Source organism: Lissotriton vulgaris, chromosome 2_1 (genome assembly GCF_964263255.1).
Source record: "Lissotriton vulgaris chromosome 2_1, aLisVul1.2, whole genome shotgun sequence".
Lineage (NCBI taxonomy): Eukaryota > Metazoa > Chordata > Amphibia > Caudata > Salamandridae > Lissotriton > Lissotriton vulgaris.
In genome coordinates, this window is record NC_141687.1 from 1,419,407,063 (window position 1) to 1,419,431,014 (window position 23,952).

The 23,952-nt window shown below is 47.1% G+C and overlaps 1 protein-coding gene across 3 annotated transcripts in view; it reads left to right on the top strand.

The window, feature by feature from the left end:
- NMI (N-myc and STAT interactor) overlaps window positions 1-23,952 on the top strand; it is a 179,160-nt gene that overhangs the window by 74,096 nt on the left and 81,112 nt on the right. For all 3 annotated transcript variants that reach the window (XM_086957244.1, XM_086957245.1, XM_086957246.1), the window contains exon 5: window positions 18,761-18,935. In XM_086957244.1, the coding sequence (XP_086813370.1) occupies window positions 18,761-18,935 (175 nt within the window). The remainder of the gene's footprint in view (window positions 1-18,760; window positions 18,936-23,952) is intronic.

Genomic DNA, 23,952 nt, shown 5'->3' on the forward strand with positions numbered 1-23,952 from the left:
TCGCCGGACCCGCTGCGCTGGTCCCGCATCGCCGTCTGGCCCCAGGAGAACTGCGGGGGAACTCGTGCAGCAGTAAAGGGCGCTGGTAAGGCTTGCAGGGCTGCGAGCAGTGTGTTCAGGGACTCCATATCCCAGGAGTCCCTGATAGCCCGGCAGTGACCACCTGGGCCGCTCTCCCTGCAAGCCCTGCCCCCTCACCTACGGACTTAAAAGTCTCTGTTTCTATCATCCTCGTGGGACTCTCTGACGAAGCACCTGCTGTCCGTGTGCTGCGTTGCTGCTCTTTCTTCGTGGACTGTGCCACTTCTCGCCGGACCCGCTGCGCGGGTCCCGCATCGCCGTCTGGCCCCAGGAGAACTGCGGGGGAACTCGTGCAGCAGTAAAGGGCGCTGGTAAGGCTTGCAGGGCTGCGAGCAGTGTGTTCAGGGACTCCATATCCCAGGAGTCCCTGATAGCCCGGCAGTGACCACCTGGGCCGCTCTCCCTGCAAGCCCCGCCCCCTCACCTACGGACTTAAAAGTCTCTGTTTCTATCATCCTCGTGGGACTCTCTGACGAAGCACCTGCTGTCCGTGTGCTGCGTTGCTGCTCTTTCTTCGTGAACTGTGCCACTTCTCGCCGGACCCGCTGCGCGGGTCCCGCATCGCCGTCTGGCCCCAGGAGAACTGCGGGGGAACTCGTGCAGCAGTAAAGGGCGCTGGTAAGGCTTGCAGGGCTGCGAGCAGTGTGTTCAAGGACTCCATATCCCAGGAGCCCCTGATAGCCCGGCAGTGACCACCTGGGCCGCTCTCCCTGCAAGCCCCGCCCCCTCACCTACGGACTTAAAAGTCTCTGTTTCTATCATCCTCGTGGGACTCTCTGACGAAGCACCTGCTGTCCGTGTGCTGCGTTGCTGCTCTTTCTTCGTGGACTGTGCCACTTCTCGCCGGACCCGCTGCGCGGGTCCCGCATCGCCGTCTGGCCCCAGGAGAACTGCGGGAGAACTCGTGCAGCAGTAAAGGGCGCTGGTAAGGCTTGCAGGGCTGCGAGCAGTGTGTTCAGGGACTCCATATCCCAGGAGTCCCTGATAGCCCGGCAGTGACCACCTGGGCCGCTCTCCCTGCAAGCCCCGCCCCCTCACCTACGGACTTAAAAGTCTCTGTTTCTATCATCCTCGTGGGACTCTCTGACGAAGCACCTGCTGTCCGTGTGCTGCGTTGCTGCTCTTTCTTCGTGGACTGTGCCACTTCTGGCCGGATCCGCTGCGCGGGTCCCGCATCGCCGTCTGGCCCCAGGAGAACTGCGGGGGAACTCGTGCAGCAGTAAAGGGCGCTGGTAAGGCTTGCAGGGCTGCGAGCAGTGTGTTCAGGGACTCCATATCCCAGGAGTCCCTGATAGCCCGGCAGTGACCACCTGGCCGCTCTCCCTGCAAGCCCCGCCCCCTCACCTACGGACTTAAAAGTCTCTGTTTCTATCATCCTCGTGGGACTCTCTGACGAAGCACCTGCTGTCCGTGTGCTGCGTTGCTGCTCTTTCTTCGTGGACCGTGCCACTTCTCGCCGGACCCGCTGCGCGGGTCCCGCATCGCCGTCTGGCCCCAGGAGAACTGCGGGGGAACTCGTGCAGCAGTAAAGGGCGCTGGTAAGGCTTGCAGGGCTGCGAGCAGTGTGTTCAGGGACTCCATATCCCAGGAGTCCCTGATAGCCCGGCAGTGACCACCTGGGCCGCTCTCCCTGCAAGCCCCGCCCCCTCACCTAGGGACTTAAAAGTCTCTGTTTCTATCATCCTCGTGAGACTCTCTGACGAAGCACCTGCTGTCCGTGTGCTGCGTTGCTGCTCTTTCTTCGTGGACTGTGCCACTTCTCGCCGGACCCGCTGCGCGGGTCCCGCATCGCCGTCTGGCCCCAGGAGAACTGCGGGGGAACTCGTGCAGCAGTAAAGGGCGCTGGTAAGGCTTGCAGGGCTGCGAGCAGTGTGTTCAAGGACTCCATATCCCAGGAGCCCCTGATAGCCCGGCAGTGACCACCTGGGCCGCTCTCCCTGCAAGCCCCGCCCCCTCACCTACGGACTTAAAAGTCTCTGTTTCTATCATCCTCGTGGGACTCTCTGACGAAGCACCTGCTGTCCGTGTGCTGCGTGGCTGCTCTTTCTTCGTGGACTGTGCCACTTCTGGCCGGACCCGCTGCGCGGGTCCCGCATCGCCGTCTGGCCCCAGGAGAACTGCGGGGGAACTCGTGCAGCAGTAAAGGGCGCTGGTAAGGCTTGCAGGGCTGCGAGCAGTGTGTTCAGGGACTCCATATCCCAGGAGTCCCTGATAGCCCGGCAGTGACCACCTGGCCGCTCTCCCTGCAAGCCCCGCCCCCTCACCTACGGACTTAAAAGTCTCTGTTTCTATCATCCTCGTGGGACTCTCTGACGAAGCACCTGCTGTCCGTGTGCTGCGTTGCTGCTCTTTCTTCGTGGACCGTGCCACTTCTCGCCGGACCCGCTGCGCGGGTCCCGCATCGCCGTCTGGCCCCAGGAGAACTGCGGGGGAACTCGTGCAGCAGTAAAGGGCGCTGGTAAGGCTTGCAGGGCTGCGAGCAGTGTGTTCAGGGACTCCATATCCCAGGAGTCCCTGATAGCCCGGCAGTGACCACCTGGGCCGCTCTCCCTGCAAGCCCCGCCCCCTCACCTACGGACTTAAAAGTCTCTGTTTCTATCATCCTCGTGGGACTCTCTGACGAAGCACCTGCTGTCTGTGTGCTGCGTTGCTGCTCTTTCTTCGTGAACTGTGCCACTTCTCGCCGGACCCGCTGCGCGGGTCCCGCATCGCCGTCTGGCCCCAGGAGAACTGCGGGGGAACTCGTGCAGCAGTAATGGGCGCTGGTAAGGCTTGCAGGGCTGCGAGCAGTGTGTTCAAGGACTCCATATCCCAGGAGCCCCTGATAGCCCGGCAGTGACCACCTGGGCCGCTCTCCCTGCAAGCCCCGCCCCCTCACCTAGGGACTTAAAAGTCTCTGTTTCTATCATCCTCGTGAGACTCTCTGACGAAGCACCTGCTGTCCGTGTGCTGCGTTGCTGCTCTTTCTTCGTGGACTGTGCCACTTCTCGCCGGACCCGCTGCGCGGGTCCCGCATCGCCGTCTGGCCCCAGGAGAACTGCGGGGGAACTCGTGCAGCAGTAAAGGGCGCTGGTAAGGCTTGCAGGGCTGCGAGCAGTGTGTTCAGGGACTCCATATCCCAGGAGTCCCTGATAGCCCGGCAGTGACCACCTGGGCCGCTCTCCCTGCAAGCCCCGCCCCCTCACCTACGGACTTAAAAGTCTCTGTTTCTATCATCCTCGTGGGACTCTCTGACGAAGCACCTGCTGTCCGTGTGCTGCGTTGCTGCTCTTTCTTCGTGGACTGTGCCACTTCTGGCCGGACCCGCTGCGCGGGTCCCGCATCGCCGTCTGGCCCCAGGAGAACTGCGGGGGAACTCGTGCAGCAGTAAAGGGCGCTGGTAAGGCTTGCAGGGCTGCGAGCAGTGTGTTCAGGGACTCCATATCCCAGGAGTCCCTGATAGCCCGGCAGTGACCACCTGGCCGCTCTCCCTGCAAGCCCCGCCCCCTCACCTACGGACTTAAAAGTCTCTGTTTCTATCATCCTCGTGGGACTCTCTGACGAAGCACCTGCTGTCCGTGTGCTGCGTTGCTGCTCTTTCTTCGTGGACCGTGCCACTTCTCGCCGGACCCGCTGCGCGGGTCCCGCATCGCCGTCTGGCCCCAGGAGAACTGCGGGGGAACTCGTGCAGCAGTAAAGGGCGCTGGTAAGGCTTGCAGGGCTGCGAGCAGTGTGTTCAGGGACTCCATATCCCAGGAGTCCCTGATAGCCCGGCAGTGACCACCTGGGCCGCTCTCCCTGCAAGCCCCGCCCCCTCACCTACGGACTTAAAAGTCTCTGTTTCTATCATCCTCGTGGGACTCTCTGACGAAGCACCTGCTGTCCGTGTGCTGCGTTGCTGCTCTTTCTTCGTGGACTGTGCCACTTCTGGCCGGACCCGCTGCGCGGGTCCCGCATCGCCGTCTGGCCCCAGGAGAACTGCGGGGGAACTCGTGCAGCAGTAAAGGGCGCTGGTAAGGCTTGCAGGGCTGCGAGCAGTGTGTTCAGGGACTCCATATCCCAGGAGTCCCTGATAGCCCGGCAGTGACCACCTGGCCGCTCTCCCTGCAAGCCCCGCCCCCTCACCTACGGACTTAAAAGTCTCTGTTTCTATCATCCTCGTGGGACTCTCTGACAAAGCACCTGCTGTCCTTGTGCTGCGTTGCTGCTCTTTCCTAGTGGACCGTGCCACTTCTCGCCGGACCCGCTGCGCGGGTCCCGCATCGCCGTCTGGCCCCAGGAGAACTGCGGGGGAACTCGTGCAGCAGTAAAGGGCGCTGGTAAGGCTTGCAGGGCTGCGAGCAGTGTGTTCAGGGACTCCATATCCCAGGAGTCCCTGATAGCCCGGCAGTGACCACCTGGGCCGCTCTCCCTGCAAGCCCCGCCCCCTCACCAATCACACTCCCTATTTATCAACGCTTGTTCTACTGCAGCGCGGGAGCGCGCAGGAGGTCGCCGGGAGAAGCCCGGGACAAGGGCGGGACCGTCTGTGGCCGTCCGGGGCCGAAGGAGGCCGGGCTGGGCCCACGCTCTGATCTTTTTCCTTTCGGACCGCCTAAGGTACTGTGTTAAACGCATAATTGCGTGGCTATAGTAAACTTCTGTTATTGAACCGAGCAGCCTAGCCTTGTAGCATTTTCTACCCCTCACTCTTCTCTTGGTTACCAGACGGGGGTCAGTGTGAGAGGGTTTATTCTTGAGCCCCTACTGAATCGCCCAGGAACACGGATTAGTAGGAGGGGTTAACGCTACAGATTAGGACCAGATCTCTTCTACATGGTCCTTAGCAGATTTTTCCTGATTGATTTTGTTTTGTAAGTGATCCAATTGAACTTAACTCGGAAAGAGCGTAGGCTACACTGGACACTATCCCATATTTGATCCCAAATGTATAATTGTCTTGTCTAGGTCTTTGAATTTACTTGAGCACGACATTGTTTATGTGGTTTAGTACTGTTTAACTTGTTGTTTTGTAATATCTTCGGCCTGTCCTTATTACCTTCCCATTTAATTATATAGTTCTTGACTTTTTGACACCTTTTTTATTGGTAAACATGTCTAAAAAAATGGCCCCCGTTACCCCAGCACCACTTAAAACCTTAGATTCTTTCTTAGTCCAAGTCGTTAAGAAAATAAATAATGAAAGAAGGGAATCGTTAGGTTTGAGCCAATCCCCAATTTTGCTCCCACCAAGTCCTGATTCTAACGTACATACGCCTAGTACACCATTACATGACCCTACAATCCATATAATAGATACTAATCCACAAGACATTGGCCTAGATGATGGAAATCCCGATCTGTCAGTCGATCAGTCGGCAAATGTAGTGTCTGACTCTGAGCAACAGCAAAACACTGTTGCGGAAAATTCTTCACCCTTAGCGTCTAACACCCGGCCTATGAGAAATTGTAGGAAAGCCCAAGTAAAACGGGGGGGGGGGAACATCTAGGAAGGAATAAGATCGCCTCACCCCCGAGACATAAAGGGAAAAAAGTGGTGTGTGAAGATGCAGATGAGTTCAAACAAATCATTGATGATGACCTATTTAATAGGATCTCGGACATGATAGATATTAAAATTAAGACCATCATCAAGCCACTTATTGGGAAGATAGATAAATTAACATCAGAAGTTAAAAAAATGGGTGGGTTGCAAAGTAAGATGGTCAATGACTTGGAGAATCTAGCCACTCAAGTCATTAAACCAGTAGTTATTGTGGAAGAGGACCCGGGTGCTGAAATAGTACCTATGGAAGCTCAACAACAGCCCATCTCGGATAGCCAACCACTACCACCGGTACCCACCCAGGATGTACCTAGAGAGCCCCCTACTTCGCAATCCGCGGCGCCAGCCCCATTGCATTTAGGGGACGATTCTTCCCATTTTATTATGGAAGCTTCACCATTAGTTTTGGTACTGGCGAATGTCCCTGTTTTATCCCAGAACCAAAAAGAATCTGCGCAAGGGTTAAAAGATAAAGCTTTATATTGGCTTACCAATAATATGCGCATGGCAGACCAGGGTGCTGACCAGCTTGCAGGGGAAATTGTTAGGACAAGGAGGGTATCTTGGATTGGGAAGAAGATTAAGAAGTTTAAAGGGGACTGCGTAATACTAAATTTTGCTAGCGCAGAAGTACTCCCTAACATTCTCGCCAATATCCTCCCACCTCAACGCAGAACCGGATCTATAGTTCCACTCACTCTGAAATTCTTTTACAATGAGACACAGATGGCGTCTTCTGCTAATATTCTTAGGCCCAGAAGGAATGCCAGAATTGCTCACTGGGGTGGGGAAACTAGACCTAGACCTAATAATGATAGTTTTCACCCTATGTCCAGTTATGGGCCAGGGCATTATAACTTTCCTAACGGGCCAATGGCCAGAACGCCAGGGTTATTTTGTCCCAATATAAATAGGTGGGGCGCAAATACCCCGGGCTTTGATAATAGAGGCCAGGGATTTGGGTGTATGACCAGGCAGGGTAATGATCACCTCTTGATGCGACCCAATACTCCCCAGCCTATGTGGAACTTAGCAACAAATGGATGGGGTCAGGTGCCTACTCCCTTTGATTGGGGACTTGGAAATGGGAATAGATATGGAGTTTTGTCAGGCCTAAATGACTGCGACTGACATATAGAGGCTATAAATCAGGGGGATGAGGCCACAGTCCAAGAACCGGCCCAGTTCAGCCCACGTACCAATGGCTCAGTAGTCAACGAGCCTATTCCTCAGTCAGGGCAGGAAGTAAGAATTTCATTTGGGCATGACCACCCAATATCCTTGTCACCCTTGTTTGATAATAGCCCGACCCAGGGCCAGGGTAGTACTAACCAATATAACCTACTGACCGCGGGATTTAATGTTGTAACCCAAACCCCGCGAGAGCCAGAAGTGGCATTGGCGCGGCATCCGGAAGCCAAGATATCTATAGACTCCTGCAGACTAATAAGCTGGAACATAGCAGGCCTAAACTGTAAACGCCAGGATAAATCCTGGTTAAGTTTTGTTCTAGGTCACCACATAATTGCACTTCAGGAAACGTGGGACACCTCTGACAATCAGTGGTGGGATGGGTTCATTAGCTTTACTAAAGCAGCTGTTCATAGTCGCATGGGGAGGGCCAAGGGAGGCCTCTTATTTCTGTTCTCTTTAGATTTAAAGGGTAGTTTTAGGCAGATTAGTACCGATTCTCCCAATATTTTGTTGGTCGAAAGAGTGATTAAAAATTCTAGTAGGACTATTTATATAAACTTCTATAATTCAGGGAATAGTGACTACAGAGGCCACAACATTACTGACCTAGACAAAATTTTAAATTCAAATTTGGTCAGTCAGAATAATACGTTTGCTACAGATTATATTTTACTAGGTGATTTTAATATTCATCCGTGCAACCTAAATTGTAGGAGAAGTAGCATTGAAGGGGTTGAAGGACCTGAAGGATCCCACTTTGAACATTCTACTGAGGGAGAGGAGCTGGAGGACCTTCTTGCAAACTTTGATCTATTTGAACCAGACGGTGGCTCTAGATTGCCGACCTTCACTGGCATCCCTCATGGTACAATCATAGACTATATATTCGTATCCCCAGTCATTCTTAATCGGGTTATTGTCTATCATACTATTCAATCACATTTTAGTGACCATAATCCGGTAAAATTAGAAGTGGCTTGGGGAGGTAATATGGGCCCACGACCATCGAATGTAACTGCCCATCTTTTGAGGACTACTGATCAAGGTAGACGCTTGAAATGGGCAAAGGTGGTCCCGGAAAAATTTTACGCCGAAAACTTCTCTAAGATTAAGGGGCTGGTCGAGGTTTGCAATAATCCCTGCGCACAGGATCAAGAAATTGTAGAGGCGTTCGAGGCAATATGCGGGCACGTGTCACAGGACCTTTTAGTTAAGACAAAAAAAGGAAACATAGGAAATAAGCGCTGGTTCGACTCAGCCTGCTCAAAGGCACATAGATTATTACTGGAAGCCCTAAAAAACACCCCCAGGGCAAAAGATGAGATCACCAGACTCAGGAAATCTTATAAATTAGCAATCAAAAAGCGAAAGGATACCATTAAACAAGAAGCATGGGAGGGCCTCCTTTCAGCGGCAGTCCTGAAGGACAGTAAAAAATTCTGGGATATCATTAAACAGCCCTTTTTCTCAGATGATAAGAACGATCCCATGGACTGTGTTATTCCTGACGAGAAATGGCTAGCTCATTTTAAAAATGTCTATGGGGACACTGCTGATGCAACTAGAGATGCCCTGTTGACAGGCCCAGTTATCCGCCCTATTATTTTTAACCGAGTTGAGGTGGAAAAAGCCATTACGTCTACCACAAAGCACAAGGCACCTGGCCTGGACGGCGTGCCTGCCGACTTTTTTATGTATTCCCCGAAATTGTGGGCTGAGGTCTTGACGAATGTGTTCAACGCAGTTAATGGGAACCCTGTACCTGCATCCTGGAATACTTCCACTATAGTTCCTATTTTTAAAAAAGGCCAGCGGGATGATCCAGGTTGTTACAGGCCTATATCCCTCCTGGATTCGTCGGTAAAAATTTTAGGCAGAGTTCTTTTGTCTAGGTTGAGGGAAAATGTTGAGGGCTGTGGTGGATTGTCTGAAATCCAATATGGATTTAGGGAAAGAAAGGGGACTATAGAACAGTGTGTCAATCTACATCTGCTCATCTCCAAATACACTGTAGCCAAGGAGGGGTCCTTGTATCTTGCATTCATGGACCTCTCCTCGGCGTTCGACCTAGTTAATAGGACAAAGCTATGGTCTACTCTGCGGGAGATGGGTATTGACGAGGCATTGGTCGCCTTCATGGCTTCCCTGTATCAAGAACTTTTCTCAAGTATACGAGTGACTAATGAGGGTAGGAGCACTGACCGCTTTAGATCACTAAGGGGTGTGCGGCAGGGCTGTATTTTAGCTCCCTTGCTTTTTTCCATTTATATTAATGGCCTGGGCGTGTACCTAGGGGGGCAGGAAGCCGATGTCCCGCGTGTAGGAGCTACAAAAATTCCAGCGCTCCTATACGCGGATGACGCTGTGCTGATCGCCCGCACAGGAGTTGGTTTACAGCGCCTATTGAACGCCTTTGGCTCATTTATGGAACAGCTAGATCTTAAAATAAATGTAGCCAAGTCACACACAATGGTGGTAGGACTAGAGTGCCGTAGGAAGAGAAGCAAAACATTTACATGCAGGGGGGACATGGTCTCTAGGGTATCCACATTTCCATATCTAGGTATTCTGTTTGACCAGAAAGGGACTTGGGGTCCACAGGTTAGAGCTAAGAGGTTGGCTGTTATTCGATCATCATCAGCACTTCTGAGCTTTGCTGGTAGGCTTGGGGCTAGGCCTATGGAAGCCATACTAAAAATCTACATTAGTAAACCTGTGGCCATTGCGTTATATGGTTCCGCATTGTGGGGATATGCAAATGTGGAACCAATCCAGAGAGCTGAGAACAGATTTATAAGAACCCTACTCTCTGTTCCCCAGTCGACCCCAACGTACTCTATTCACAAAGAGGTTGGTTTACAGTTTCTTGCTGATAAGCTGAGTATGGCCCCCTTGATCCTTTGGTTAAAAATGTGGATAAATGAAGAACTCTTAATCATAAGATCATGTCTGATGTTATATCCCTTGACAAATCCAATAAGATTCCTTGGTTGGCCTATTTGGCCAGGGCTTTTCTAGAACTAGGCCGTCCGGAGCTTTTCAACACACCAGAGAACATTACGTTCCAAGACCTTGACCTTGTAAAAAAGGCTTTTATGGGAAGGAAAGATGCATGCCGTGAAGAATGTGAATTATCAAAACCGGCAGTAAGAGATCATTGTTTGTTGACCAGCTCGCCATCACTAGCACCTTACCTTGGTTATGTCACTATCCCCTTCCACAGGTTCCTCCTAATTAAATTTAGATTTAATTTGTTGCATTTTTATCTAGGTTCTTTTAATAACTGGCAGAGGCCTGAACTAGCGCCGCCCTGTAGCTGTGACCAGTTTTCTGTACAAGATACAATGCATTTTGTTATGTTTTGCGGGTTGTACCTAGAGCCAAGGAAAAAATTCTTGCTGCCAATCCTTAAAGAAGCTGCCTTCACACAGGTGAGACCGGCCCTGCTCTTCTTACAATTACTACCTAATCCCCACATTACTTTTTGTGTTGCTAAATTTCTGGTAGCGGCTTCAAGGGCGAAATCCCTCTGTCAGAATTAGCTATTTATGCCAAATAACCTTTTTTTTTTTTTTTTTTTTTTAATCTCTTTAACCATTGCCATAATCTTAAAATATTGTCGTTTGTATATAATATTGTGTGTATCATGGAAAATGCTGTATGAAATGTATTTTATTATCCCCTCTTTGTATGGTTTTTAAATAAGCCGAATAAAGATATTTTGACTGACTGAATGGGGTCTAAACACCATGTTTCCTGTATGCCCAAATTGTCAACACATGCTAAAACCTCACACCATGCCGGGTCTTGGATTTTAGAGCGCAGCCCCGCAATATTCCATGAGGTAATCCTCCAGGAAGGGTTTACGGGGATTGCAAGGGGCTTCTGGGTGGGGCAACTGGGGGATATACTGATCGATACCACTTGACACCTGTGGGCTAATACCATAGGCCATTTAATCTGACCACTGGGCTAGCAAAACTTGATTGTTATTACTCCGTACAGAGTCCAGTTCCATCCGAGTATAGGGTGTCCTTTTCGCCACATTTATATTTCCTATGCTTGCGTCCTGAAGTGGGCACCCCTCTTCACGGCCCATTTGCAATCTGCCACTCAAATCTGAGTGCTGGGAAGAGAGAGTTAGTCAATCAATATCTTCCAGATTATTAGGGGGTTCAAAATAATTGTAAGTTGATACAGTATAGCTATACAGGGATTGCCCTAAGCAAAATCCCTCCCCTGAGGGATTCTGTTGTAATCTGGGGGGGTTGGTAAAAGAAGCCCAAAGTAACCACACTTATCCCTTTACTTCTGACCGGCCAATTTCCCAACCTGTCTAAAATTAAGCAAACTAAGGATGGGGTTCTAAAGAACAGTACTAAACAGTCAACGGGGCAGTCAACTTTACTTACGGCCGCCAGAATGATCACCGGTATCCAGAAATTCGACCATATCTCCCCTGCACTCAAGGAATTTAAGTGGCTTCCAGTCAAAATGCGGATTAGCTTCAGAACAACCTGCCTCACCCATAAAGCCCTTCACACCGGCAAACCTGATTACCTGGCGAAAAAACTCATAAAAGCCGGCCAGACCAGGAACCTGAGAAGTTCAAACTTCCTCCTACTCATCCCACCAAAAACTAGAGGAAAAAAACTGCGGACCGATCTTTCACCGGAAGCACTCCCAAAAGTTGGAACCCATTCCCCCTCACATCAGAACCATTCCCTCCTTTGTAGAATTCAAAAGCCAGCTCAAAACCCTGTTCCTCAACTGCTACCTAGGGAGTGGATAGCTCGGGTCAGATAGCAAACATCGAGCTCTGCTCCAGCTCTAAGACTCAGAAGAACCCTGAAGGCAAAAAACTGTCCTGCACTACAATGTGTTGCTCTTTATTTTTGTGCTCTTTTGTTGATATGTCGCTCTTCTATTTTGTATCTGATGATTATCTGTTATGTACCTACTGTAAAGCGCTCCGATACCCCTGGATCCGGCCAGTGCTATAGAAAACATCTTAAATAAATTTTAGTAGACGATCCAACCCAGTCAATCCTCTGAGTCCTCTTGAATTCAGAAAAACGTTGAGTATTCAAACCTGTTTTCCTGCTTAAAAAATGCAGGGCTTTATTTCTCAGGGTGGGCCACTGTTCGATCTCTCCTGATGTCAACGTGGGAACATTTACCAACACTACAGTGTACGGGGTAGCTTCCGGCGGAAGATGCAAAACATTTGGGCCCTGTGGACTGGCCCATACACACTTTTGGGTACCCATCCTTGATTGACCACATTCCCCCAATCCCATTATAGAGCCCTCTTGGCCTGCTGTTACCCATCTGGGTTTGGGTCTGATATTATCATTACCCCAAAATCGACCCTGCCTAAAGTGAGAACCCTTTTGACGAGTTGCTAGCGCTTGGGTCCCTTCTTCGCTCCGAGAGCTAGCTTGTACTGGATTGCCTGATGAAGCTTGATGGATCAATTTTTGATGGGACAATGGGTCACTGGTCTGATGATTAACGGGAGGGTGTTTTAAGCCACTATCACCATTCATAATGGTGGAAGATGCATTAAAACTGCATAATGGGCCATTAACACTCGCTACAGGTGGCAGGTTTAAGTGGGTTTCCAAGCTAATTAGCCTCCTCTCTATGTTAGTCAACATTTTATGTAAAGGCTGTAATAAGTTTGAAACTATCTCCTCCAGCTTTTCCAACATGCCCCTTGATCAAAAACTGTAGGGCCACTACTACCTGCGCTAGCTTTAGTGGAGGGTATGGAATGCTGATCCAGCTCTCACCCCCATGGTGGCTTCAGGTGTTTATGCCTGATGGAGCACTGCCCCTTTCTCTTCCTTACATGAGGAGCAGTGCTCTTAGCTTAAGTGTTTCTCACCTTTTGACCTCTAGTAGTAACGCTGGATATATTTACATTGGGAAGTGTCTCCAAAGCTTCAGGTGTCTTCGGATTTTCTCGATCTGTTTCTGGGGGACGGAATGACATGGATACCTCGGGATTTGTCACATGGACTCTATTTTGCTCCTGTGTGAGCTATGGCAAGTGGGAGGGGGCTGTTAATGGGTCAAGTGAGAGTCTTCGCGCAATTTTATGAATTAATGCAGACTCAGCCTTTTTCAGGAAAGCGCCCAATGTTCCCACCACCCCTTCCCTGTTAGTGACTTGCGTTTACTCATAACAAAGCACCCTACATGAACAAGATTATGTTACAATCCAATCCGTTACCAGCGTAGGGCCAACACATTCTTGACCGGAAAATATAACAAACCTGGCCCGGCCCAGTCTCCTTCAGTCTCTGATGCGGTGGGTGGAAAGGCAATGCTTTATGCGCAATGGAAAAGGAAGCGCCTCCCCCTCACTCGTCGCACCTGTACAAAAAGAGTTACACCCTGGGGCTTGCAGTCCCTTCCCAGGTTGGTAGCAGCAATCACTGGTGCAGGTACACTGGATCTCAAGGACTCCTGTCCCACCAAGGTATTCCCCGGGAAGGATTCCCAGCACAAACAGCAAGTCTAAACACACACAAGGCAAGCTCCCAGCGGTAGTAGGAAAGCGGCTCTAATCCCCTCCTCCTCACAGGTGAGCGCACAGTCAGTGAAGAAGCACAAATTGACACCTCCTTCAATGATCAAGACGGTGTCAGCCTTTCACTTACCAAACAATGCCCTTTGGCTCAGTTTCTGGCTGAATAGACCCAGTCATCACACATGCGGGTCAAGGAGCTTTGGCACCCACAGCAACTTGTGCTCATGGCAGGGAGGCTTTCCGGTGAGCACTGGTGCCAGGCAAGCACTGTTTAAGAGTCAAAGGCCTCAAACGTCCACGCCGAGCCGAGGAGTCGCTCAGCAACTCTGAGCAGGGTGCAGGGAAACATCTCCTCCTGACAGGTGAGTGAAGTCCGTGTACAGAGGACCGTCTGCTTTGTGCAATACTGGGAATGGGGTAGCGGGGGGACCAGAAGAAGAACTGCTGCCTTCTCGGCTCGGTTTGACCTGGCATGACCCCCTCAGCACGACCCTGACTCCTCCAACACCAGCACCGGTCCCGAATGCAGCTCCGCTCGAACTGCACAGGCAGCTGAATTCGTGTGACTCCTCCTCCTTGGATCCTGCTATCGCGTTCTGGGCAAATCCCATCGATATGAAGTCAATCCGTTCATGCGTAGCCAATGAAGAGACTTTAAAATGGGGGTCATACTTTATCTGGGTTTAGACCTCACAATGTCTCTGGCCGCCGTGTTTTGCACCACTTGTAAGCTTGGGAAAAGAGATTTGGGAAGACCGCAGTACAAACTGTTGACACAGTCAAGTTCTGACGTCACCAGAGCCTGCACCACAATCTTTCTGGTGTCAAATGGTAGCAGTTCCAGGAATTTTTTCACTGGGAGCTGTCGCGTGAGTTGGTTCCATTACTGATGTGTAATTATATCTTTAACTTTAACATGCCAGTAACATGGCTCGTGGAAGTGATAAGCTGGGGGAAACAGCATTTACAACGCTGCTATAACATCGCTGTGCTTTTACAACGCGGTTGTTACAACGGCTATGTTGTTAGTATGCTATACCTTTACATCGTAAGTCATTAGATCGACGTACTGTAGGGGATGCTCTAAACTAACGAATATTATAATTTACTATTCCAACACCTTCCCTACTGTTGCACACGCTGGAGTTGGAATAGTACGTTATACTATTCTTAAGTCCAGTACGCCCCCTACAGCAAGTTGATCTAATGACTTGCGATGTAAAGGTATTGCGTTCTAACAACGCGATATAATAGCATGCATTGTAATATGCTGTATTCTAATCTGGGCTAACGAAATGGCGGCTGGTGGGTTTGATTTTACTGTGAAGTTAATATAGCCCTCAGCCATCTTGGATGGCGTACTGTGACTTTGGATATGCACTCTGGAAAAGTATTCAGCAGGATTCGGATCCTTCCCTGGACGATGCACAGTAGTAGAAGCATACACTTGTAACCATAGTCTCCATCGTGCAATGCGAGGAGGCATTTAGGCCTTTGGATTCCCAAATAAAGTCTGTAAAGCTTGATGATCAGTTACTATCTTAAAAGGTTTTCTGTAGATGAATACACAGAAATGTTCACAAGTCCATACCACAGCTAAGCTTTCCTTTTCAAGTTGTGAGTACGCACTTTCTGTTTGGGACAAACTTCTACTTGCAAATGCAGGTAAGCTTTCCTTTTCAGGTTGCGAGTACGCACTTTCTGTTTGGGACAAACTTCTACTTGCATATGCCAGAATCTCCCTTCGAGCATTCGAGTGTCCAATGTGCTGTGCAAGGATAGCGCCTTATCCAACTGCATTCTCAATGGCTTGTTTAATTTTCTTAAAACTTTTCTCACCTTCCTGTGACCGATGAAATGAGACATTGTTTTTTGTCAAGTCTCTCAACGGAGCACCTACAGTGGTAAAGTCTTTTAGGTATCTGAAACAGTCTCTGGCCATGCCAAGAAATAAAGGCACCATGGCAACATCTTGTGGGGGATCAACATTTGACATCACTTATACTTTAGCAGGATCTGGTGTCATGCCCCCTTCAGAAATTATATGGGCAAATAATTTTTGTTTTCTCTTATGGAAGTCCACTTGTCTGTATTCAGCAAGTAAACTACATACTTGTGTAAGAGCTTGATTGTGTTCTTTTTGTGTAGCTCCGAAAACTGTAGCAGATGCCACACCAAAACGTAGTCATTTGTATCGAAACAGACCAACATGTGTAGAAAAAGTTGTAATGTACCCGCATTCTTCTTCAAGTACTAACTAATGATAACCTTTATTTAAATCAAGGCGAGAGAATTCCTTTGCACCATTTGATTGTGTTATCATGTCAGCACTGTATGAACCTGGATGTACTTCTCATTCAATTGCCTCGTTAGCTTGCCGCATGACAACGTAAATGTGGACACCTCATTCACAGTCCTTCTTGGGCACTACTACTATGGAAGAAACCCATGGATTTGGACTAGTAGAACGCTCAATAACATCATGCTTAAGTAACAATATAAGTTCTTTCTCAACAGCTTCTTGGAAATGAAAAGCCATTTGACTATGTCTTTGAGCAACTGGACGGATGTCCTTTTTATTATGCAACTTCACTTTCATAATCTTAAGTTTTCCCAAACCAATAAGTAATGGAGGGAACTGACTTACTATTTTGTGGTGAGCTTTCTGGTTGTAATTCTCAAAAATCTGGCCAATATCAGTGGCTGTGCTGAAACTGAGAGACATGCACTAGACGCCATGCCTGGAAGCACATGGATGGTTGATTGTACCTTAGTTTTCTTGTGTTTCATTGTCGCTACAAATGAACCATGACTTGTTAAGGGCGTCAATGCTGCCCATGTATACATTTTGGTTTCAATGACGTATATTGTGGCAATGGAGCTAGTTCATTATAATTCTCCTTAGGCACAATGTTTATCTAGGCACCACTGTTGATAATGAAAGGTAGCGAACAACCATTTACTTTCAATGTAATCTTCGGACAATGTTTGAATGACTTTGGTGCTGTGGCATGTCGATTTCTCTTTGACTGACATTTTCCTTCACAAGCGGCAAAACCAACATGTGCATGCTTTTCAGAGCCAACCATTGGCATGTTGCAGTAATTGTCATCACTTTAACTTGATACTGATACAGAAGAACTGTTTGACAATGATTTATATGGCGATCAACTTCGTTCAGTGTTGATTTGTCTCCACTGATGTCGCCGCTTTGCCTTGTGGGTGTACGTTGATTCTGGACCGCTTTTGTCTTCGAGCTGTGACGCACTTACCTTTTCCTTCACTTTGCAAACCGTCACAAAATGTCTCTCCTTCCCAAAGCCTTTACATATCTGTCCAAGAGCAGGACATTTTCCTATGTGTGGAAATGAAAATCCACATCTAGAACACAACTTCTTTTTACGAGTAGGCACCAGTTTGTATACTTCAGTCTTTTGTTTCGGCTTACTTTTCACAGTCATGACAGATTCATTCTGGGCACGTACTGCCTCCACGTTAGCACCTTGTCTATCAGCACACCACTCCTCAGCTCTAGCAGCCATTAATACTCGCTCCAGGCTAAGAGTTTCTCTCAGCATTCATCGTCTGAATGAATCTAGCAAGCATCCGTCAACTCTCAGGGGCAAAGCTTCTTCATCATTAAATTAATTGAACTTATAATTTTGGATGAGTGTGTTGAGTCTCTTTCCAAAAATTCATAAGTGGTTTCACCAACTTTCTACCATTCTTGGTTGAAAATGTATTGTTGATAATCAACATTCAGCTTTGAATTAAACTTGAGATTCAACACTTCTGTAATCTGATGATATATGATTTATTCATCAGTTGGCAGTATTCCCTTGATGACTTCTTCACATTATCACCAGCTAGATTTTTGAGATACTTGATAATCATTTTGTTATCAGTTTCTTCAAGCGCATAAATGAAATCATCAAATGTCTCTATTCAAGCAGTCCGTCTATCGCCAATGTTGTACTTTTTGGTGGTATCGAATGGTGATGGTGGTGAAGGTTTCAGGAAAGCAGTAGCGTTGTAGCCATTTCTGGGAGTGGTTGGCATTGAGGGTGGTGCTCTCTCCGGCATGTGAGTCATCTCTAAGACCTTCAGATGTGCTGGCCTCTGGATCATCCTTGATGAATTTTGGAAAGACTAACTCCGTCTTCACCTCCATTCTCTCAACCTTCCACAGTTACGAAGATCTCTTTGGTCACTTTGGATTGGTACCAGTTTGGTGGGCACAACCCCTGTGCTTTGCCTGGGCTGTGGCGCCTGACTCTGAGGTCGAACCCGCTCACTTTACTCAGGTACTTGTGAGTATAGAACTGTTTTCTTCTTAGGCGTCTCTTTGCATGCACTTTGTCTTCACCACTTTCTAATTGTAATATTATCTTCCGCTTTGTGAATATCAATAACTGCTCTTCGAAAAGCTGGTTGTATCTGCCTTGTGTGTTTACCCTCCAGATTACTTATGACTGTATATTGCGTAGCAGCATGGTACCTTTATGAATGACCCTACCAGCAGATTCTTAGTCATCAATACGAAGATTTCTTTGCAGGGCTTTTGTAGTTTTTAACTTCTTTACGGTGTCTGGAGTTGCACTATGACTCCACATGTGTTAACCGTCGGTTACTCATATGTAGCAAATATGAGAATTTTGTTTGGACCACAACAAACGCTCTAGGAGGGCATTGTCGATCTTTGGGTTTCTTATCCCCAAATTCGAGACCAGTTGTAGCGTCTTCCACAGCCTGAGTTCCCATAAAGGACTATGTGACACACAGAGCTCAGTAATACCTGTTTTTATTTGTGTGCACGTAACTGCAAACCCAACGTTCTAAAACAGCTTTAGTGCATTATGCTCGAACACTTACGCCCAGTTCTACGGAGTCCATCTGGAGCCAAAAGGGTTCCATCATTTCTGATTTGCAAAACACTACATGATTTACTTTAGTGCTGTTTAATACAGTTATTTGAGAAAGCTATCCTAACAATACAGCATGCTTGGTAGGACTCTAGACCTCACTCCTAGAGTGACTCTGCTAGGGCTAATAAAAGACCATGGTGATCCAGGTGCGGAGAGTAAATTAATTGGGGTTGTCACATTGGTGGCCAAGCGTGCGGGAGTGCACTGGTGTGCCCAACAAGAAAAACTTATCTACACTGCAAGATGAAGTCTGCGCAAACATGAGAAGATGTAAGGGAGATCTGGATACAATAGGCTGAATATTGTCTCTTATGATATTGCGGAGTCACCGGTGATGATGATTACTAACGTGTTGTTTTTGGGTTTGGAAAATAATAATAAAATGTGTTTATTAAAAAAAAATACAGCATGCTTTTAATTTCAACAAACCTCATTTTTTAATGTTGATGTTTTTGTAATTTTGCTTGTCATATAAAACATATGGTGCCTTTCAATCAGTTCCAGAACGATTTGCCTGAAAAGAAAGTGAAATTTACTCAGGTTGAAGGCACTGAAAATGGAATGTTTGATCTTGAAAAAACCGAGAAGATCTGTGGCCAGTTTTATGTCACTACGAAAATTCCATTTAAGCTTGAAGGTGGTCAAGCACTCATAACATTTGAGGAAGAAAAAGGTTTGTAAGATTACTTTTTTGCTGTTATGCTACTTCATATTGCAGAGATCGTTGAGCCTACTTTCTTTAACACAAATGGAAAACTAATTTAGATAAAAATCTTTGGATATATTTTTGGATTATAATTCATTACAAGCATGTTCACAAGCCCACTGTAAAAACCGTTATGAATTTCCCTCACTTTCAAACTTTAATTAATGTACTCTGTGAAGCAATAACTACTTTTCAAGACACTGCGTTTAGCATCAAGATTTTGTGCGGGCTTCCATTGAAAGCCATTATGGTCATTGGTGGATTCCAAATGCACTTATCCACTGCTTTACTATCAAAGCAGTGGGAAACTAGTTTTTTTTCTCACAACTCCTATGTCAGAGCAGAGCAAAAACAAGTTTTGAATCCAGAGATTGAGTAGCTGATGACTTACTTGCCACGCTTGAGTCTCCATGGACTGTGGAGAGTAGGTGGAATGGTGAATGACAGTCAGCCACCTTTCCAACCTCACTTGTCTTTTGAGGGTCTCTGTACACATGATAGAGGTGGGGTTATGCTAGTGATACTCTTGTGCTACCATTTACTATCTTACTTGTCCACTTTGGGCCTCTGCAGAACCATGGCTGAAAACAATTTCTACTGAGTACTGACAAAAGCTCAAACAGACAATGTCATCAAGGTGTCGGCTCCCCACTCTAAATCACGAGTTGGGAGTGGAAGGCCCTGAAGGTGGTTGGGAAGTTGTCAGTATTGAGGAAGGTGGAAGAACCACATTTTTATAAACATTTGTGTGGTAGGCAGGGGGAAAGCGGCAGAATGCAGATATGCTTGCCTATTTCATTTTTTGTGGACCTGCTGAAAGTAATGGGGTGGCAGTGTACTAGATATGTATTTTAAAATTATTTGGGGCCTGAGGGAGGTAGAAGATGCTAAGAGGAGTGATTTTGTAGAGGCTCCCTTTCACCCATCTTACCATTGTTTACCAGAGGGCACTACAGGATTCATACATTAAAATTATAGATTTCAACTGTCAATAGCAAGACGTTTTACATTGGTGAGTTTGAAGTGTCCTCCTCCTCCTAACACCCTGCCCATCTCCAAACTGAACTAACATTAAAACAGACAATCCAGGCATCTACCTCTGTACCGTGTCTCTAGTGTAATAGAAACCATGAACCTAACAGAGGATCAGCAGAGTGCATTATAGCGGTCAGCTAAGTCCAGTTATATTTTGTGCCCCTGAATCTCACTCCTCCATTACACCAAAGATGCTGTGCCTCAATACCAAAAAAAAAGCACTCTTGTCCCGCATTCACTGCACCAAAACGCGTCCTACTTAGAATCACAACATATACAACACTACCAATCACTCACTTCCTCCTGATGTACTGTGATACCCACCTTAGGCTATGAAGCGCTGTGTAATTGCTAAACTAGAATGCAGTGGACTACTCGTGTGTTGACGTTGATCGCACTTGGAAACTCCTGGTGCCGAATAACCCAGTAATTGAAATGTATCCATTTATAATTTTGTTCTTGTCCTGGCTTCCATGAGAATTCATAATATCTTTAACAATCTCTAACAATTGGAACTAAACAGCTACATTAATTTGGGGGCACTGGGTAAGTTAATATCTCTGTTTCTCTTGGGACAAATGGACTGTGCGCATGAATGAATTGCCATCAGATGTTTCATTCATTATCTATGCTCATAGTTAGAATCATCTTCACTAAACAAATGTGGGTGTCATCGGCATATGTGATGAACCACGTGCCCTTGGACTCAAAATATTTTGTGAATAGTTGTAAGTAAAAGTTAAACAGCAGTGGGCTTAAATAACAGCTGCAGAACTTCACTTGTAAGTGGACAATTCTCAGCAGAACATGGGAGTGATCGCCACTAGACCAGTTTTTCTTGGAGGAGAGTGTACGTTCATGATGAGACTAGACCCCTGACACCTATTTCATTTAGATGGGTTTTTACAATATTTTGATCCAGCATGATGAACACCACTGACAAGCTCAGGAGCTCCTGACGCTAACGGGAACTCTGTTTCTCGCTGTGTCCCTGTCTACACCCTGCATGCATGCAGGATACCATGGGCCTCAAGAAAGATTTGAAACCGAGCACTGGCCATTTAGTTCCTGTGATGTGCCAGGAAAACATAGATTAAACATTAGGCATGGATTCTCTTTTCTGAGGAACCCAGGGACGCTGTTTTCTACAAATGCAAATGGACTGCCTGTTTGAGCCTGTTGCAGAATTCGCTGTTTATTTGTTTTGTCCATGACCAAGCAAATGTCACTCCAACGCGTTAATTAAGTATCAGTCGCTTCTGACCATCTTTTGACATGAACAGGAACCTGAATGACCAAAGCGTTTTCTTTTCTCGAGGAGCCCAGCTGCAAAGACGACTTCAAAGTAGATCATTAAGATGCGGATTTACTCTAGGGTGTTACGCAGTATAACAACACAGGTTCAGTATGTGGCTCACCCTGACAAGGATTGCGGTTGTTGCTTGAACTTTACCAAATTCAAATAATCCAATTTCTTACAGAAGGGTTAGCTTGAATGTGAATATTGGCAATGGCTCCATAGTTTGACTCAGGTAGGGGGCAGATAACACAACCTGAGTATCATGGGAATAATTAAATATCTAGCTCTAATATGTGACCTTTGATGTGAGTCACAGAACAAACTAACTGCTCAAGGCCCTCTTGGCTAAGGCATCATAGGGATGGAGAGTTGAAATCTGAAGACTTTTGCTGGCTTCACATCCACAGTTAATCTTAAGGTAAGTTTCTTTCTCTTGAAGTTGTCCTTGCTTAGTAATCATTTGCTACATCTGATCCTTTGTGTTCATTTGTTGAATGTAAATCTTGGAGTGAAAAGGCGGTACAAACCCTGTGAATATATAAGGCAGTTTGACAAATATCCAACTGGTGTCCAATTTGTGACTCACTAATTTTTAAGTCATCAGTCGTCTTGGACATGAGGAGAATCAACTAGGTTTCATAGCATTGCATCCCTGGCAATCTACCTGCTGTCATTAGCAGCTAGCATTCGGGTAGAGTGGCGGGGTGGGAGCAGGGGTGGGGTGGGGGTGGGTTAGGACCGAGAAAGAAAGAAGAAAAAGAAGTTGTTAAAAAGAACACACCTGCAGCCTGCCGCACCACCAGTCTTCTGCTACTCTCATGGTTCCACTGCAGACAAAGGCTCCCAGACCTTCCTGCGGCCAATCCTGACGCCATTTGCCGGCTTGAGGGCAGTTTCAGGATTGGCTTGAGCGCCCCTGATTTGTGCTCCCAGGGAGACTGGGAACCTCTGTCTCCTGTCGCCAACCCGCAAATGCAGCTCGAGTTGTAGACCGCTCAGTGTGCACGTAGGTTTGCCGGCCTGAGACGACTGACCAGACCAACATACACAATGATAGCAGTTCAACCACTCCCCATTGTGACTGCCCCTGCCATGGCCCTGCCCCCAGGACACAGCACTTAGAAGTTGAAAATTAAAACAATAATAAAACGGTTTTATTTTTCAACTTTTGAAACTGCTGGCAGGGAAGGCGACGCTACCTTCTGTCTGTCAAGTGTGAAACATTGCCAGATATCTGAATTCTTTCAGACCTGTTTTGAAAAGATCATGCAACTATACCTAACATCTTCTCTGGTTGTAAATACTTTTCCTACAGCATCAGTCTCTGCATGCACAGTACAGGGGTTTGCCTCGCTGGAAATTCTTGAATGACAGTCTACTGGTTCCAAAATATTTATTCACTTATTAACTCAGTAATAGTACTGAGCATGAACTTGAAAAGTAGAAACACCAGGGCGTCATTCTCTAATGTAACAAGAAGTGGGTTTGCACTCTTTTACATGCACAAAGTACATATCCATGTGAAGTAAGTAACACATATGCTACGTTCCTAGAACAGGCTTTAGTATATCAGAGAGCTAGTATAGCGAAAGTGGAGTAATACGGACTTGTATCTTGGGAAATTAGGTTGGCACTCAGTCACGCCAAATGTACATTAAAGATTCAGAGGTCCTGAACGCAATTGTTTGCCTTTGTACACTATATTACTGGCTTACCACAACTGATGAGAACTTTACTTAAGATAACCTTTTGAATAGTCTCCTTCTTGTGTATGCCACTTTCTACTGTTTATGACTGTGAATGAGTCAAGTTGTTAATTTTCCATGTATCTGGTGTGACTAGTGCCCACTCATTTCTGAACAGATGTGAAATGATATCATGGTGCATTTTCCTCATGAACCCTGTCGTGTTGTATGGTAATGAAATTCTGCACTATAGCAGTGGAAATAAGCAATAGTTGGAAGGTTCTGCGTAAGACTTCAATTTCTGAAGACAATGCAAAGTTTATAACCTTCAATAAATAAATAAGTGGACAAAAATATTGCAGAAATCGCACGAGTAAAGCATCGGTGGAATTCGCCGACTCCTACAAATATCTTGGACGTGTTACTGACTCTTTTGTATTGAACACAAAATATCTGCAGACTGTTGTTCTGATCGGACTTCACTCTCCCAACATATCCTCCCAAAAATGTTAGTTATATTCATGCAGCGTACTCAACTATATTTGCATATTCCACGAGCTTTGAAACACGGTTTCATACAAATTTAGAGTTATGAAGACATGTAAATTATCATACAATGCCTCATTGAAAAATATTAGGACCTGCCACTAGGTTGAAACCGGTCCTAGGATGCTTGTTTCCAGTCCAGGGGGGACCTGGCTTGGCAGTTCGGGTTGGACTGTTCCCATGAGGCACAGGGTCAAGACTGATTTGCATATGGCCAGGTCTAAACTGGGGTGGCATGGAGAGCAAAAGAAAGATGGATTTAACCCATATCTCTTGACTGGGGGCGAATGTTTTGATTTGTTCTGCATTCCGTCCATCAATTGTGTGTCTTTTACTAGGTGGAACAGGCCACACATTATGAACCAGCTAGAGATATGAGATTCAGCCGATTGCTCCCAGACAGCAGGAGGACCTCATT